Raw genomic sequence first — 18,105 nt, 5'->3', positions numbered from 1 at the left:
TGCTTATTCCACGGAGGTCAAGAAAAGCGCTGGTAAGTGTCTATACTTGATTACCAGCGCTGGATCACCAGCGCTGGATCCTCTACACCCGAGACAAAACGGGAGTACGGCCAGCGCTGCAAACAGGGAGTTGCAGCGCTGGTGGTGCCCTGCAGATGTGTACACCTCCTAAGTTGCAGCGCTGTAACTCCCTCACCAGCGCTGCAACTTTCTGATGTGGACAAGCCCTAAGGCTAATACTTCACCAGTTGCCCATAAACGGTGCAATTGTTCTATGTTAATGTCTGTATTCCTGACACCTGGATTGCAGCATTCCAACAATTTTGCTTAAAGGTACAGACAGCATTTCTTTAATCCTTTCTATTTTCACAATATAATTAATTCTACTTTCACAGGCTATAAAACTTTTTACCCCCTACTCGTATCCTTTTTTCATGGATACGAGAGCAATAGCTTAAATTTTTTCTCTTCTGATGAATTTGTGTCTATATCTTGAACATTTTAAACATTTAGGACTTTGTTGCTTTAGGGCTATTAATTCCACAGTTGCAAAATTGCAAATAGCTACATGTAATTATTGTTCATGTTGCCTAGTAACTAGAGCTGAGCATGTAATTCTAATTAGATAAATTTGATGGAATGTAGCCTCTTCTTTTCCCCCAGTAGTGGAATATACATGAGCACATTGAAACTTCCTTGCATTTATTTCCTACAGAACTACAATGTCTTTGAATCTTTTACTGTACAAACTCATTACAGATATGCAAAATCTGATAGGTATTGCTTAATTGTGATTGGTCTTCTAACTTTCATAGTATTTCTGTTCTCTGTTTTGATGAATGGGTAAGCATTTCAATATTAATATTTATGCATGCAAATTGAAAATTCTGTTTCAGTATAAAACTCTTAATATTCACTGTCTTTTAATAGTGGAAAGAAAACACAGGGAGAGCAAACATGATCAAAAGCAAGTTATTTTAAAATCCCAAGAAATAGTCACAGAATTATTTTCTCAGCTGTACTGATAAACTTGCACAGAACTTCCTATGAATATTGCAAAATTAAACGTGAAGTGCTTGTAGTATCAGGGCTTAACTCACATGAAATTAAACATCTGTATAAAGGCTTGCAGAAGCAGGTCCTTAATCCTAAACAGCATAGAAGTCCAGTGTCATCTCTTATCCTGAAATTCATCATCAAACCATCTCTTGCCACTAAATGATAGAGAACTATAATATGGTTTTGCTGTTAATAGAAACTGTTACAAACCTTATTCTAATTACTATAATTTTCACATTTTCATATGCTTATGTTGTATGTTCACTTAAATGAGCTCATTATAGTCTCTTAATCTAGTGATTAGTGAATTTTTCTAAGGAAGCTGAGGTCTGTGACTTTAAATGAGATTATTTTTATACCTGACTGTGTACACCTTCTTGTCTTTTTACTTAGATTCAGCAGTTGTTTTGTTTTTAAAGAAATGGTGTATTCTCATATTTTTGAAAAATAATGTTTAGCAAAAGTGTAAGTAATTCCCCCTTCTCCCCCCCCCTTAATTGTTAATTCTGCTTGAAGCCAGACTTCTGTTCAAGATCTGGCCTTTGGTTTATTTCACACTCATAATGATAGTCCTCAGATTAAACACTTGGTTGCTGAGGTGATTACTTTGATACTACAGTGGGTTATTAAAACTTCAGATGAGAAATAAATATTATGCGGAACAATAATCTGGTCTTTGACAGACTAAGGAAGAGAAGAAATAAGAAGTTCAAGCAGTACTAAACAACAAATCTTCAGTTGTCTGAGGCGTCAGTAACTCTAAAAGAATGAAAGTGTATGATGTTCCAAAATTGTCTTAAATGGCCACAGTACCAGAAGTCTTTATCTTCTTAAGCTTATTTTGTGCCTTCAAACAAACCAATCCAAACCAAAACCCACTAATAGACAATACACTAGCAATAGCTCTGTAAAATTCAGGTTGGGAAATGTTTGTGATTGTCTTAGTATTTGTCTCCAGAAACAGACATTTTAATCTTTGTAATAATGTTTAAAAAAATTTAAATGGAAATTCCGCAACATGAAGAAGAAGGAATCCAAACTAAAGAGGGACGTCTACTTCCTGAGCAAATGCAAGATTCAAAACATCATCCCCAGAGGACTCACCACTTATAACACTCTGAACGCTACGTAGAGCTCCATTTATGCTGAACAGCTCTTCAGAAGGACAACTAAAGACTCATCTCCTGCACTTCATGTACTCCAGAAGGAACCACTTTTTAATAAGAAATCACCTCCAGCTCCCACACACTGGAAAAAAAAATATCAGGAAACTTGGAGATTGTGCAGGAAATCCAGAACTATCAAAAAATTCTGACGACAGCCATCCAGCACAAAACCAAAAAGTGGAATCAGCTACACTACCATCACAACCAAGAGAACACTGCCTCTGGAGAAAAAAACAGGACCCACTGCACTGAATTTACACAACACCTCAACATCAACCTATCAAGACTACTCCTGATTGGAACTGCATTACTTGTGCTATCCAAGTGACTGAACTTCTGCCCTACTACAGAACCTGATACCATACTAACATGTGGAGAACTAGGATAATTATTTTGCGAACTCTGCCTCTCAGAATTATTTCACACAGACACCGCCATCCACAACCACCCTGTCTCCACTAACAGACATTAAAATAAAAAAAAAAAAGAATCACTTGACTGGACACCACTCAGCGGATGAAACCACACATTTGATCATTTAAACACTGCAGGAAAAAAAATCAACTGTGAAATCCTTAATAAACGTTATCTCCACCACTGAGAGGGAAGCTATGCAGTCCCTGAAATCCAGCCAGCAAGTAGTGATCTAACTAGCACACACAGGAGGTGCCATTGTAGTCCTCATTTGTAATGACTACACCAACAAAGTCAACTGACATCTCTGATACCACTTACTATAAAGAACTCAATAAAAGACCCCACTCCACAGTTCACAAAATTAGTTTAAGGATATCATCAAATGCTTCCCCAAACAAACCCAAGAAAAACTCTACAACTTCATCCCTCACAAACCCACCACAGGGACCTTTTACATGCTTCCCAAGATACACAAACAAGGGAACCAAGGCAGAACCATCATCTTTGGCCACAACACTCTTGCTGAAGGAGTATCACGACTCATAGAAACAATCTTCAAACCACTCACCATACACAGAGCCAGTTTCCTCCAGAAACTCCAACTATAACAACCACCTTTAGAACAATACCCTTGCCACCATGGACATCATCTCTCTATACACCAACATCCCTCATTATGAAGCTTTGCTGCTTGCCTCAAATATCTACAAGACAATGAAAAACACTCAGAAATCCACCCCAAACACATCACCAAACTCATCCATTTCATTCTCTGCCATAGTAAAGAACTAAATTATCAGACGCATAGATTAACAAGATTTGTTGGGTAAGAATCAATGCAGCTGTTGTAAAAGGAAATCATGCCTCCCAATCTATTATAATTCTGTGGTGGAGTCAACAAACATGTGGACAAGGGTGATCCAATAGATATAGTATACTTGGACTTTCAGAAAGCCTTTGACAAGGTTCCTAAGTAAAGACTCTTAAGCAAAATAAGCATCCATGGGATAAGGTATAAAGTCCTCTCGTGGATCAGTAACTGGTTGAAAGACAGGAAACAAAGGATAGGAATAAATGGTCAGTTTTCAGAATGAAGAGAGGTAAATAGGATTCCCCCAAGAATCTGACCTGGAACCAGTGCTGTTCAAAATATTCATAAACGATCTTGAAAAAGGAGTAAACGATGAGATGGCGAAGTTTGCAAATGATACAAAATTACTCAAGATAATTAAATCCAAAGTAGACTATGAAGAGTTACAAAAGGATCTCTCACAACTAGGTGACTGGGCCACAAAATGGCAAATGAAATTCAGTATTGATAATGTAAAGTAATGTATATTGGAAAACTATACATATAAAATGATAGGGTATAAAATAGCTGTTCCCATTCAAGAAAGAGATCTTGGAGTCATTGTGAATAGTTCTCTGAAAACGTCTGCTCAATGTGCAGCAGCAATAAAAAATGCTAACGATGTTAGGAACCATTAGGACAGACAAGATAGTAAATATTGTAATGCCACTATATAAATCCATGATACACCCACGTCTTGAATACTGTATGCAGTTCTGGTCACCTCATCTCAAAAAGGTACATTAGACTTGGGAAAGGTGCAGAGAAGGGCAAGAAAAATGATTAAAGGTATGGAATAGCTTCCATATGAAGAGAGATTCTAAAAATGGAGACATTTCAGCTTGGAAAAGAGATGATTAAGGGGTGGGGGATAGGATAAAGATCTATTAAAATCATGACTTGTGTGGAGAAAGTGAATAAAGTGTTATTTACCCCTTTACATGACACAAGAACCAGCAGTCATTCAATGAAATTAGTAGGCAGCAGGTTTAAAACAAAAGGAGGTACTTCAAAGAGCACACAATCAACCTATGTAGCTCATTGCCAGGAGATGTTAAGTCCAAAACTATAACTGGATTAAAAAAAGAATTAGGTAAATCATGGAGAATAGCCAAAATGGCTATTAGCCAAAATGTTCAGGATGCAACCCCATGCTCTGCGTGACCCCTCTGACTGCCAGATGCTGGGACTGGATGACAGGATGGATTACTGAGTAATTGCCCTGTTCTGTTCATTACCTCTGAAGCATCTGGCATTGACCCCTGTAGGAAGACAGCATAATGGACCAGATGGACCGTTGGTCTGACCCAGTATGGCTGGTCTTAAACAACTTTACATTGAACAACAGTTTTGCCCAAACCACAGGAAAAGCCATATACCAGTCTCTTAATGGGCCACCTCAAGGAAGAATTCCTGGAAACAACGCACTAGAAAACCAAAGATATACCTCATATAGATAAATGGTATTTTCATCCTCTGGACAGGTGACCTAAACTTTCATAGGTTTCCACTGTAACTTCAGCCACTACCACCCACCCCACAGACTTTCTAGAACACTCCCACACCAGCATCAACTTCCTGGACACCATGATCAGGTTCAGCAATGGAACTCTACAGACATCTATATACAAGATACCTATGTATAATCACATTTACCTCTACAAATCGAGTAACCACACCTGGCACACCAAGAAATCTGTTATCTACAGTTAAGCTCTCCGATCCACAGAATATGCTTCAATGAGAAAGTCCAGGATACATACTTAAAACCAACTTCACTAAACAAGGACACTACACCAGGGAAGCAGATCACATCCTGGAATGGCCCACCCAAATGCTCTAAGAGAACTTGTTTTTCTACAGGGGGAAAAAAGCTCCACACTAGAACCCATAAAGTGTATCAAAGAATGAGGGGGACCACATCCTGAAAGAAATGTCTCAACCCTCCCTCCCCCTGTTCCTGGCCTTCAAACACCCCTCCCCCACCTCACCTTGCTCATCATCAGAAGCAAGCTGCCACAGTCAAGGACACACAACTCAGATGGGAGCAGACCCTACCATAACAGATGTAAAATCTGTGGACATATCTCCACTGCTAAGATGATTAATACCTGCCCCCCAACACACTCACTCACTCATGCCCGTCACCCCAATCGGGGTATGGGCCGCCAACCACAGATCTCCAGAGTCCTCTATCCTGGGCCATTCGCTCTAGCTGGTTCCAGGTATAGCCCATTTTTTTGCTATCAGCGCTGTCTTTCCTGACTCGTACATGGTCCTCACATTCCATGTGCCTATGGTAATCCTCCTGGTTGCAAGAAGGGTAATCAGCTTAGTGGCTTCCTCACGGCTTTTACCACCCAGCGTCATGCATCTTCGAGTTGAAGACCGTTCGTTTTCCAGGGCAAAAGTCTCTGTTGTCTCTATTGTTGGCGTTTCTGTAACAGGTTGATTTTTTACGAGGTGGAGTTGCTAGCCCCACGCCCAACCCTCTCCTTTATCCTGACTTGGGACAGGCAGATGGCCCCAAAGGACCTCTCTGGTGGAGTTGCCCCCCAACAACTAACCTTTTAAGATACATGAGTCCTACCCATGCCTGTCACAACATGTGGTTTACCTCACCCAGTGCACTAAACACCCCAGTGACAGCTATGTGGATGAAACTAGACAATCCCTATTCTCTCAAATGATCTCGCACAGAGAAATGATGAGATAAAAACACCCTATCGCCCATGGGTAAACACTTTTTACAAAAGGATGACTCCATATGTAACCTCTCAGTCTTTATTCTCAAAGGAAACCTGCATAACACCTTCAAAAGAGGAGGCTGGGAACTTAAATTCATTACTCCGCTGGGCACTAAATCCGTCAACTTAACAGGCACACTGATTTTATGGCTCCTTACAATAATTTGTAATACACCTTGCTGCCTACTAAACCACCTTTGTCCTTCAGACAGGTTAATTGCCCCCTTCACTTTAAGTGATCTCCTAGAACATGTGTGAATCATTTATGCTGAAGTCTGTCCCACCTTGTGTTTAGCTTGGACACTGGCTACCTTCTCCAGACTTGAAGAAGACCTGTGAGCAGCTCAACAGCTTGTCCTTTTCAGTAACAGAAGTGGTCCAATAAAAGATGTTATTTCCCTCCCCTTGTCTCAATGATAAAACTTTTTTTTCTCCCCTGAGAGAGGAAGAGGACAAGCTCAAGCACATCTTTTTTTTATTTTTATCATAGCACTGTAATTGTACCAAAATTGCAGTGGCCGCTAATACAGATGGTAGGAAATCTTCCATCCCAATATATTTTGATGGAAAATGGAGTTTCTACACAATTGAAATGTTCTGTGGGAAAATTTCAATATACCAATACAAACCAAAACAAAATACTTCATTTCAGGATCCGAACTAGAATATTTAGGTTTATTGTTATTTGAAAAGTTTCATTTCAAGTCAATTGAACATTAAACTCTGTTTCCCTATTGTGGTACATTGTCTCATGGGTATTGTAGTTTAGATTCCTGATGCCCCCGTTCCTCTTTTTGGGTTAGACTTTCTGGCTCGCCCGTATTGAGCTTGAAGCAACATAATCTGTGACCAGAAGGGAGAACATATTGCATCTTGCCAGTTGTAGGCAGACCCCCAAGAAGAACAGGGGCATCAGAAATCCCAACGACAGCTCTCACGACGCAATATTGATGTTGAACTGACTCAAAATGAAATGTTTTGGATCGAAGCAACAAACCAAACTGAAACACTTTAATTCACGAATGTTAATGTTTTGTTTCAATAAAAACAAACAAAACAAAACATTTTGCCATTTCTGAAATATCTTGGAACTGTTTTAATTTCCCTAAAGTTTTCAAATTTTCATTTAGATTAGAGATGAAAACAGTTGTTGAAATGTGGAATTTCTTGTGGGATGGAAATTCCTTTTTTTTTTTTTTTTAGCTCAGCTGCTACATCTGTTCTGTAGTGAGAACTGAACTTTGGGCAAAGGTAAACGTTTCTTAATTCCTTTTCCAACATATTTTAAAATAGTTTGAACATAACATAAGAGAGGCCATACTGGGTCAGATCAAAGGTCCATCTAGCCTAGTATTCCTTCTTCCAACAGTGGCTGATGCTTGGTGCCCCAGAGGGAGTGAACAGAACAAGTAATCATCAAGTGATCCATCCCCTGTTGCCCAGTCCCAGCTTCTGGCAGACAGAGGCTAGGGATACCATTGCTGCCCATCTTGGTTAATAGCCATTGATGGACTTATCCTGCATGAATTTTTCTAGTTTTTTTAATAAACCCTGTTATAGTCTTGGCCTTCACAACATTCTCTGGCAAAGAGTTCCACAGGTTGACTGTGCGTTGTTTGAAGAAATACTTCCTTTTGTTTTTTTTAAATCTGCTGCCTATTAATTTCATTTGGTGACCCCTAGTTCTTGTATTATGAGAAGGAGTAAATAATATTTCCTTATTTAATTTCTGCACACCTGTCATGATTTTATAGACCTCAATCATATCCCCCTTGGTCTCTTTTCCAGGCTGAAAAGTCCCAATCTTGTTAATCTCTCCTCATAAGGAAGCTGTTCCATATCCCTAATCATTTTTGTTGCCCTTTTCTGAACCTTTTCCAATTCCATAATCTTTTTTTGAGATGGGTCAACCACATCTGCATGTATTCAAGATGTGGGCATACCATGTATTTATATAACAGCAATATGATATTTTCTGTCTTCTTGTCTATCACTTTCTTAGTGATTCCCAACATTCTGTTCACTTTTTTGACTGCCACTGCACATTGAGTGGATGTTTTTAGAGAACTATCCACAATGATTCAAAGATCTTTCTCTTGAGTGGTAACAGCTAATTTAGACCTCATCATTTTATATGTGTAGTTGAGATTGTTTTCCAGTGTACATTACTTTGTATCAACACTGAGTTTCATGTGCCATTTTTTTGCCCAGTTGCGCAGTTTTGTGAGATCACTTTATAGCTCTTCGCAGTCTGCTTTCGACTTAACTGTCTTGAGTAGTTTTGCATCATTTGCAAATTTGCCACCTCACTGTCTACCTCCTTTTCCAAGATTGGTCCAATAAAAGTCATCCACCTTATCTCTCTAATAGCCTGGGACCAACACAGCTACAACAACACTGTATACATTCTCCAGAATCTGTTAAGATAATGAGGGAACAGTATGAGCAGTGTGACTAGCACCTTCCTTACCTACAGGCTGAACAAGAATTCAGCCGACTTAATCTCTCTCCACATGATTTACAATTGCAAATCCACTCTAGATTTTAAAATCTTTCCAATTGTTGTTGCTGCTGTTGTCGCCTATAGACATGGTTTAGTAATCATTTCACATTTACTTGTTTTAATGAGATTTCTATTTTAGAATATACATAAAAATAAAAATGCTTCATGAAGAAATGGTAGATGGCAGAAGAAAAATTCACTCAAAGGCACAGAATAGGCTTAGGACAAAGTAGTCTCATGTTTAGTTCTAAGGTTGAAGAACAATGTGTGTGTAATGGCATTAAGTTATTTCTTCTCTGCTGTGCCTCTGAAAGCATAAAACATTTCTCTTTTTGTCTTCAAGTAGTTCATTTTTTATTGCTAACTATTTTTTTAAAAGGATAGTGTTTTCAAGGCCCAAACTTAGTTACCTGGCCCTATATGGTTTCACTCAACAAACTTACACAAGCTCTGCTGAAAGATTGTCACTGAAAGAGTTTGATCTAGAAAGTTACGTAATATGGTATATGTAAGCTAACAATGCACTTTTATTTATTACTGGAGTCTTCAGTTATGATCTGGTGGGTTGCCACTTGTAATTGGAACAGTTTAGAGGGTAACAGCCTGTGCTGGCGAAAAGAAAGACACACAAATATGGCACTAGACAGTGATTCATAATTATTTATAATGCTAGCAATTCAGCAGTGAACGATGGGTATGAAATTCTTTAGATTAACATACAAACAATAACATGGTCATCTGATCACTGGGACTTGAGAGAGTGAGAAATCTAAAGTACTAAGATATTTCAAGATGCTCAAAACCACAGTTTTTGTGGAGTAATTTGTACTACTGTGATAGCTGAGTAACAAATGTAGTAAAACATGCATCATAAAAGAAATTCCTAAATTAAACAGAAGACAGTTTTGTGATCCAAAACTTAAACTCAGATCAGCGAAAAAGCCATCTGGGATCAGCTACTTATTGTTGGAGAACAACTGATCAAGAATAAGAAGAGAGAAATAGGGAGATTTGGGACTAATGGCTGTGTCTAGTATGGCTTGAGTATAGTAAAGTGGTTTTTTTTGTTTGTTTTCTTTTTTTACATCATATATGTGCCGTGGTATTAGATTTTTAGGAAAACAAAGATGGAGAAATTCATGAGTGACATTCAGTGACAGAATTAATATCCACCACTGTAGAAGGAAGACTGGCAAGCCTAAAATACCATGAATATTTGACTGTAATTCCTCTGAAGGAGAACAAAAATAATTACTTGGGAGTGGGGAGAACTTTCTGATGAAGAAAGACTGGAGGTTAATATATGTAATGAGGTCAAATGATGAAGAAGAAGAGGCATAAGTCTACAAATATTTCAATGGGTAGAATACCTTTTGGGGAAAGTACTGTCTAGGTTAGTGAAAAGGGTTAGGAATATAACTAGGAGTAATAGGGTGAGGAAGAGGGGGAAAAAACCCTATAAACTGAATGTTATGAAGCGTTTACTTACACCGTGATTAGTATGTGGAATGATTTCCAAAGGGAAGTGGCAAAAGCCCCACTACTTGTGACCCTTAGAACTAAACTTCACACTAACAAATGTATGTTTGCAGGGAGGTGAATCGGAATGACCTAGTAGGATTTTTTTAGCTCTAACTCTCGTAGTTCTGATACTTTTCCTTTCTCCATTGTTGTCAAATTTTTATATTTTTCTGCTTTGTCTTAGATGTTGTCATAATACTATAGCATAAAATCAGATGGAATATTAACTAGTTTTTGCTTCTTACAGGTACTTCTCCCAGCAGCTGGTCTATTACAGTTGCAGGATGTGAAGAGGACTTGTTGTGAGTTTTTAGAATCCCAGCTTCATCCTATCAACTGCTTAGGGATTCGTGCTTTTGCTGACATGCATGCATGCACAGATCTATTGAACAAGGCTAACACGTATGCAGGCAAGTCTAACGTGGTACAGAAAATAACCTGTTTTATAATTGGTTGGTTGGTTTGTTTTTTAGGAAGGTGCTTTTTCTAGTATGCCCCCTAACATTTAACCAAGATGCTTGAGATAGGTACTTTTTCTGAAAAAGTATAGTGGGATCTATAACATCTATCACAGGAAGAAAAAGTCTTCTGGCCAAAACATTGGTTATGTGGGCACAAGGGGACGTGCATCTTCATGTTCTGTAATTGTCAGGACCAGAACCATGAAACATGTGACCCAGCAAGAGAGTCGCTTAGCTTGGAATCATTGTAGTTCAGGGTTATCTTGTGCACTGGATTGATAAATTGGAAGGGACATTTTTGGGCTCATCCAAGTCCCTAGTTAACTGAGCCAGTTTTGGGGCACTATGAAGAAGAATCTATTATGTTCAGGAATGGGCACAGCAAAACTTTTTGCTGGCCTTCTCTGAAATTAACATTAAGGCAAATGCTGCTCACTTGAGTAGCTGCCTCATTGCAGATGTGCTTGCTACTGCTATGATTGCATCAGCTGTACAAGTGGAACTTTCTTTTTACAACTGCCTCTAAAATTGCTATAAGCACACTGGGGACATGTTGCGTAGTTCCTGTACCCTGCTGGCTGCTCCAATGACATGTAAGGATAAGAACATAAGAATGGCCTTACTGGGTCAGACCAAAGGTCCATCCAGCACAGTATCCTGTCTGCTGACAGTGGCCAGTGCCTGGTGCCCCCGAGGCAGTGAACCTAACAGGTAATAATCAAGTGACCTCTTTCCTGCCATCCATTTCCACCCTCTGACAAACAGAGGCTAGGGACACCATTCCTTACCCATCCTGGATAATAGCCATTAATGGACTTAGCCTCCATGAATTTATCTAGTTCTCTGTTAAACCCTGTTATAGTCCTAGCCTTCACAACCTCCTCAGGCAAGGAGTTCCACAGGTTGATGGTGTGCTATATGAAGAAGAACTTCCTTTTATTTATTTTTCCTTTACCTCAAGAAAAGAGAATGTAGTTTCATCCCTGCCGTCTCACTATACTGTTGGCAGTCTCCTGGCATTATAGAAGCCCTGCCTGTTCCTTCACAGGCAAGGTTCTTCCACACAGCCTAAATCTACTCTGCTTGCAGCTCAATTGGTTGATTGGGCGTGCCTGGTCTAATTCAGTTCTTTCAGAGTCGGGAGAACGAAGTCTACAACCTCCCTTGGAAGCCTATTCCAGAGCTTACCTACCCTTATAGTTTTTTCCTAATGTTTAACCTCAATCTTCCTTGCTGCAGATTAAGCCCATTGTTACTTGTCTTGTCTTCAGTGGACATGCAGAACAATTGATCACAGTCTTCTTTATAATGGCCCTTAGCATATTTGAAGACTGTTAAGTCCCCCCTCAATCTAGTTTTCTCAAGACTAAATATGGCCAGTTCTTTATACCTTTATTCATAGATCAGGTTTTCTAAACCTCTTGTCATTTTTGTTGCTCTCCTCTGGATTCTCTCCAGTTTCTCCTCATCTTTCTAAAGCAGGGTAGGCAATTTATGGCAACCGAAGGCGGCCCACGAGCTGGTTTTCAGTGGCACTCACACTGCCCGAGTCCTGGCCACCGGTCTGAGGTGGAGCTCTGCATTTTAATTTAATTTTAAATGAAGCTTTTTAAATATTTTAAAAACCTCTTAGAAAGAGACCTTCTAAAAACGTTGAAATGTATGACTGGCACGCAAAACCTTAAATTAGAGTGAATAAATGAAGACTCGGCACACTACTTCGGAATTGTTGCCGACCCCTATTCTAAAGTCTGATGCTTAGAGCTTGACGCACTAATGCAGCTGAGGCCTCACCAGAGCTATTTTGGCATCCTGAAAGACACTGCCTATTCTTCCACCCTTACAGAAATTGCAGTCTTTGTGGTTGCTTTTCTAAGGGAGCAGGGAATGGCATTAGATAGGGATGCAGAGTGAAAAGTCACTCTTTTAAGTGATGATCTATTTCATATACAAAGTTGCTAACTGACAGAAAAATGTTTAACCATGCACAGAAATGCCCTAGATGTTAGCTATTGAGTATTTGTAGCAGAACTGTGCGTTGTAGTAGTTAAATTCTTACTTTCATTGCTCATTAGAATAAACACTGGTAAAAGTTCAAATGTTTGGTATCAACAAATGAAAATTCACTTAAATTTTATACTACTATTTTTATGAGCCTGAAAATACTCTACATTGATAGCAGTGAAATAGCTAATGCAGTTCTTCATATTATGTCCTTTGATTATTCTGCATTTCTAACATTCTTTTCTTTAAACCATCTAACAGGAAATGGAGCCATTATCCAGATTAAAAATAAAATAGTGCAATGACACTAATATCACACAGCGGCTTTACTGTAGTGGGAAATATCAAGCTCCTTATCTTATTTCTTGTTTAACAGTTGTCATAGTTTATAGCATATTACAACTATAAACAATTAGATTAAGTTTCTTTTCACCCCCTGATCTAATGCAGAGGAGAGATGAGGTTGAAAAGTAGAATTGTTTTAGAAATTTTCAATAGTAACAATAAGACTAAAATTGAATGGCACCCCCAGGAAATTGCTTTATTCACACAATGACATATATGGTGAGGTATTTTTTAAAATAGCTGACCTAGGTATAAACCACTTAGAGTTAATGTCTGTTGCACCAAAATTTTCTCTCCAGTAAAGAAATCTGACCATTAGTTGGTCACAGCCGTGCTGGAGATCCAGAATATATTCCTAATCAGACTCTCATAACCATCACTGGGCTAGGGAGTAAATTCTGTGGAAACAATTCATCACTCTTTTATGAGCCCTATTAGCTAATCAAAGAATGTAGCTGAAGGGAGATTTCAATAGATGGACTCCTGAAGCTAGCTGGCATTTTCAGCGGAGATCAGGGAGTGAATGCCTATTCAGACTGAATGATTTTCTCACCTGGAGAGTGTCCATTCCAGGTTAGGGATTAAGTGGATTGGAAGGGCAATATGAGAAGCTTGTATTGTTGCAGCATGTTCTATACTGTCTTGTACCAGTTCTCTAGGTCAAAACACTTCAGATTCCTGTGCTCTCAATCTGCCATTTTTCGTGATCACTGAATGGAATTGAAAAAGTGTATTTCTCAATACAGTATTCTTGTGTAAAGTCTGGTACACTTCACTTAAAGGACACCTTTTAGCAAAAACATTTTTCTAATTCTATTTTGAGCCGTAATTTCTGTTGCTATGCTTCTTTTATCCTTGTTGCTATGATTTTGTAGTATGTTCCAGAATGCAGTTATTTAAACATAAAAAAGTCAAGTAAATTACCTTATTGCTTAACTAGTGTATGACCATCAGCTAGGCTATCACCTAAACCTTTTTGTACCTTTATGGTAATAGCCTAACATTCAGATAATTATTTTGAAGACAAACTTTCACCAGTTTTTGTACTCTTCATTTGCTGTGACTGTGATATTAAGAACTGAAGATACTGCTTAATCTTCAAATCTAGGATTTTTAAAAAAGGGTCTTCTATCAAAATGAAAAAGGGCAAAGGTATCAAAGCTGTGGTATTACCCATGATATTGGCAACATCTTCATTTTAGAAGAGGTGAGTCCAATGGGTGCAAGTAGTCCATTGATACGCCATACGATTGCTGAAGAGCAATGTGGTTCAGTTGATTTAATTCATGATCTATAAAGGGATTGGCAACCTTTGGTATGCGGCCTGTCAGGGAAATCTGCTGGCGGGCCAGGACAGTTCGTTACCTGCAGCGTCCACAGGTTTGGCCGATCGCAGCTCTCACTGGCTGTGGTTCGCCGTTCCAGGCCAATGGGGGCTGGGGGAAGCAGCGCAGGCCAAGAGATGTATGAGATATAGGAAACGATAATATATCCTTTTTTTTTGTATTTTCTGTGCAGCACGCCTCTCACCCACACATGCACGCTCTGTCAACAACTCTCATGTAGATCTTTTTTCCTACGTGCTTTGAGCAGTTACGTATTTTAAACATAGATATTAACTATAATCATTGACATCTGAGTTAGCTCCTATTGAAATTAATAATTCAGTCCTCTGAGCAATTGTTTCATGTTCTCTACTACTACAGTGAGACACCACAATATCAGCTATATTCATTTCACATTTTGAAGGTTTTCTTTATACGTATAACAGCTAGAGACTTCATTTTAAATGACAGTTTAGGCTCTGGGGAATAATTGAGGTTGGCCCTTGCCCACCTGATCAATTCTTTGGATCCCCAGCACAGAGTACACCTTATAGTTTGAGAAGCATTAACATAGCATTCTCTTAAACTCTTAATGCAAATATATATAAAGCAAACTGTTATTAGTAAGAGGTTATGCTTCTGGAAGGACTGAAGTATGTCCTAGCATGTGAGGAGTCCTCTTCTGACAAGTTTGCTGGGATGTTAGGTGGGGATGGGGTGAGGGGAAGACCCTTTTGTGTGAAGTCTCCTGAAGATCTACAAAATCTTAAATAAGCTTGATGCATCTTAAAAATATATTTCAGAAATTGAAGGCAACTACAGAATCATATAAAATAGCCATAAATGGTTGAAATCTATTTAATGGTAAAACATGTATCTATGCTGTCCTGAACAGCAGATCGCAGATGGAGACAAATTTAGGGGACAGACAGTAATTTTCATAAACTAAGCAGCAGATGGGCTATACTAGCCTCCAAACTGCTCTTCCCACAGAGATTCTGCAAATCAGTTTTCATCCAAGAGAACTTCAGTAGATCTTTACTAAATTAAATATTCATACAGAAAAGTAGTAGTTAGTCAAATCATAAGCAAAAAAAATTCAAGTACCACAAAATCAAGAAGGTCTAACCTTATGTTTACAATGAATGTATTATTAATACTTAATTGATTCATGCATACAAATATTTGATGCATAATCTGTTTCTTGTGTAGATTTCATACACACAGTTTCTCATGGGAAGTGAGATTGCTGATGTCCGCATTCCTAAGGACAGCAGGTCAGACATTACTACCAGTAACAGGAAAGCTGTTTGCTGCCTCTGGATGTAGAATATGCAGGGCAAATTGCAGTGTCTGCAGCAGTTAATGTGAGGAAGAGGTGGGAGCCTAGTAGCAGCTTCAGTTCCTCTCTGACTTTTCTTTTCTCATCCTTGTTCCCTGCTCCACTCTCTCCAGCTTCAGCTTTTATACTTCCCAATTGTTCAGCTGCTCCCCCCTTGCATTCTGTTAGAAGTTTCTTGTTCTTTCCCTTCCTCTTGGTTCCTCTCTGGATCTGATGCGCTTCAAATCAAGGCAGTTCTTGAAGAATCCCAGTTTAATGGAATACTTCAGAGGAGGCTATCCTCAGAGTACCTGCCACTAGACCTGGGTGGAGAACAGCAATTCCATTTTGTAGAGGATTTCAGATTTTGTGTTTGTACTGATTTGGAATAAAAACCTTAAATTTCAAAATTCTCAGATGCAGAAATGTGAAGAAAATTCATTAAAAAATTGAAACATTTAATAATTTCAGAACAAAATTCTGCCTGTCAGCTGACAGAGAGTTGGAAGCCCTGGCTCTGTAGCAGTCCACGAAACAAACTGCTGAGGAGCTGGGAACTTGGGAGCGTGGTTCTTCCAGCTCCTGGGGCAGATGACTCCCAGGCAAGTCAGAGAGCTAGGGAAGCTGGCAGGAAACTAGAGCAGTTTTTGAATGGAAATTCATTGAAATCAGCACATCTCTATGGAGCATTTCAATGTCAACAAGTCAGCATTTTCAGATGAAACAACATTCCATTGGAAAATTTCTGGCCATTTCTATTTGCCACTCTATTTAGAATGAGGAATTTCTGGGAAACCTGGAAGAGTAGAAGATTGAGGTAAACCTTACCGTGAAACAGGTAAAACCAAACCACAACCAAGTTGTCGTTTCATGCAGCAGTGGTACAGAGGTGTAGAATATCACTTTGAAGTAAGATTAGGATCACTAGTGTTACCAGCTCTTGCAGATGCTTTGCCTGTTTTGTGATATTAGGTGTTTAAAAAGCCTCAGATCCTGAAATTATGTGCTCACATGAGAAATTCAGCTTTTATATTAAAAAATAAAAACGTAAAAAAAAAGTAAGGTGCTTTTCTGGCCCTTGTGGTTGTGGAGAGAAGCTTGAAAATGTGAACCCTAAGGACTCAAAACCAGAAGGCAAATCAAAAGACCCCAACCGTTAATATTTCATCACAAACTTTAATACAATCACATTTTTGGAGTACGGATCGTTAGTTTTTAATGGATGGGGTTGGAAATATTTGTTCACTTAATTTCAAATTAAGATTCTGCTGTCCCTCTTGTGGTTCTGTTAGTTAATGTGAAGTGTACAGACTGGTTGGTTGTAGCAGTACACAAGAGGTTTCTTAAGCATTATATACTGTGTGAAGGCAGTTATGTATTCTACCTTCAACACTGTACTGTCTTTAGATAAATTATTGTTGATGAGCTATTAAAAGTGATCCCGTTCAGTTACTGTGTTCTTCCCTATTTTGATTTCTCATTACAATAATTCATTTACCTGCAATTTCACTTGTCTTCTGCTAACAGGATATGAATCAAACAGTTAACAGGATCTCCTTGGTAACCGTCTAACTCTAAAGAGGCAGCAGATAACAGCTTAGCCTATTTTGGTAACTAGAATTTATTCAGGCATCCACCTGCTGTGATGAAGTTCTCCTTTGTCTCTAGTGCATCAGACTGCAGGTTCATAGGTTTTCTCTGCTACCAGTAGCACTCAAGAACCTGAATCCTTGTAGCTATTGACTATTTTGTGGGTTGGTTGTTCTCATTTTTCCTTTTTTCACTGTGGCCTTCACCTGCTCATTTTTGGCTTTATGCTTTATTTTGTGCATAACCGCATGCCAACCCCTTTGCTTAAACCAGGGGTCAGTAACCTTTCAGAAGTGGTGTGCCGAGTCTTCATTTATTCACTCTAATTTAAGGTCTCGCGTGCCAATCATACATTTTAACGTTTTTAGAAGGTTTCTTTCTATGAGTCTACAATATTTAACTAAACTCTTGTATGTAAAGTAAATAAGGTTCTTAAAATGTTTAAGAAGCTTCATTTAAAATTAAATTAAAATGCAGAGCCTCCTGGACTGGTGGCTAGGACCTAGGCAGTGTGAGTGCCACTGAAAATCAGCTCGTGTGCCGCCCTCAGCACGCGTGCCATAGGTTGCCTACCCCTGGCTTAAACAGTCTTCCACTTCTTCAAACCCCTGCTTTCTTTTTGTCCAGCTCCTTTCTAGAATCTGTTTCTGTCCTTGAGGTTCCTTCCTTCATTGATTTTTCTCATAGATAATGTTTCCTGAGTGCTCATCTTGTGTATTTGATATTTTGTTCTGATTGCAATCTCTTCTGAGCAAGGAACATGTCTCTTCCTATTCTGTAAAGTACTAAGTAAATC

General features: G+C 38.9%; 1 protein-coding gene across 2 annotated transcripts in view; it reads left to right on the top strand.

The window, feature by feature from the left end:
• The window catches only part of KLHL2 (kelch like family member 2), a 120,662-nt gene that overhangs the window by 64,331 nt on the left and 38,226 nt on the right, over positions 1 to 18,105 (top strand). For both annotated transcript variants that reach the window (XM_030563390.1, XM_030563389.1), the window contains one exon: positions 10,511 to 10,673. In XM_030563390.1, coding sequence (XP_030419250.1) covers positions 10,511 to 10,673 — 163 coding nt within the window. The remainder of the gene's footprint in view (positions 1 to 10,510; positions 10,674 to 18,105) is intronic.

This window comes from Gopherus evgoodei, chromosome 5, assembly GCF_007399415.2.
Source record: "Gopherus evgoodei ecotype Sinaloan lineage chromosome 5, rGopEvg1_v1.p, whole genome shotgun sequence".
Lineage (NCBI taxonomy): Eukaryota > Metazoa > Chordata > Testudines > Testudinidae > Gopherus > Gopherus evgoodei.
This window is presented reverse-complemented; position numbering and strand designations above follow the sequence as displayed.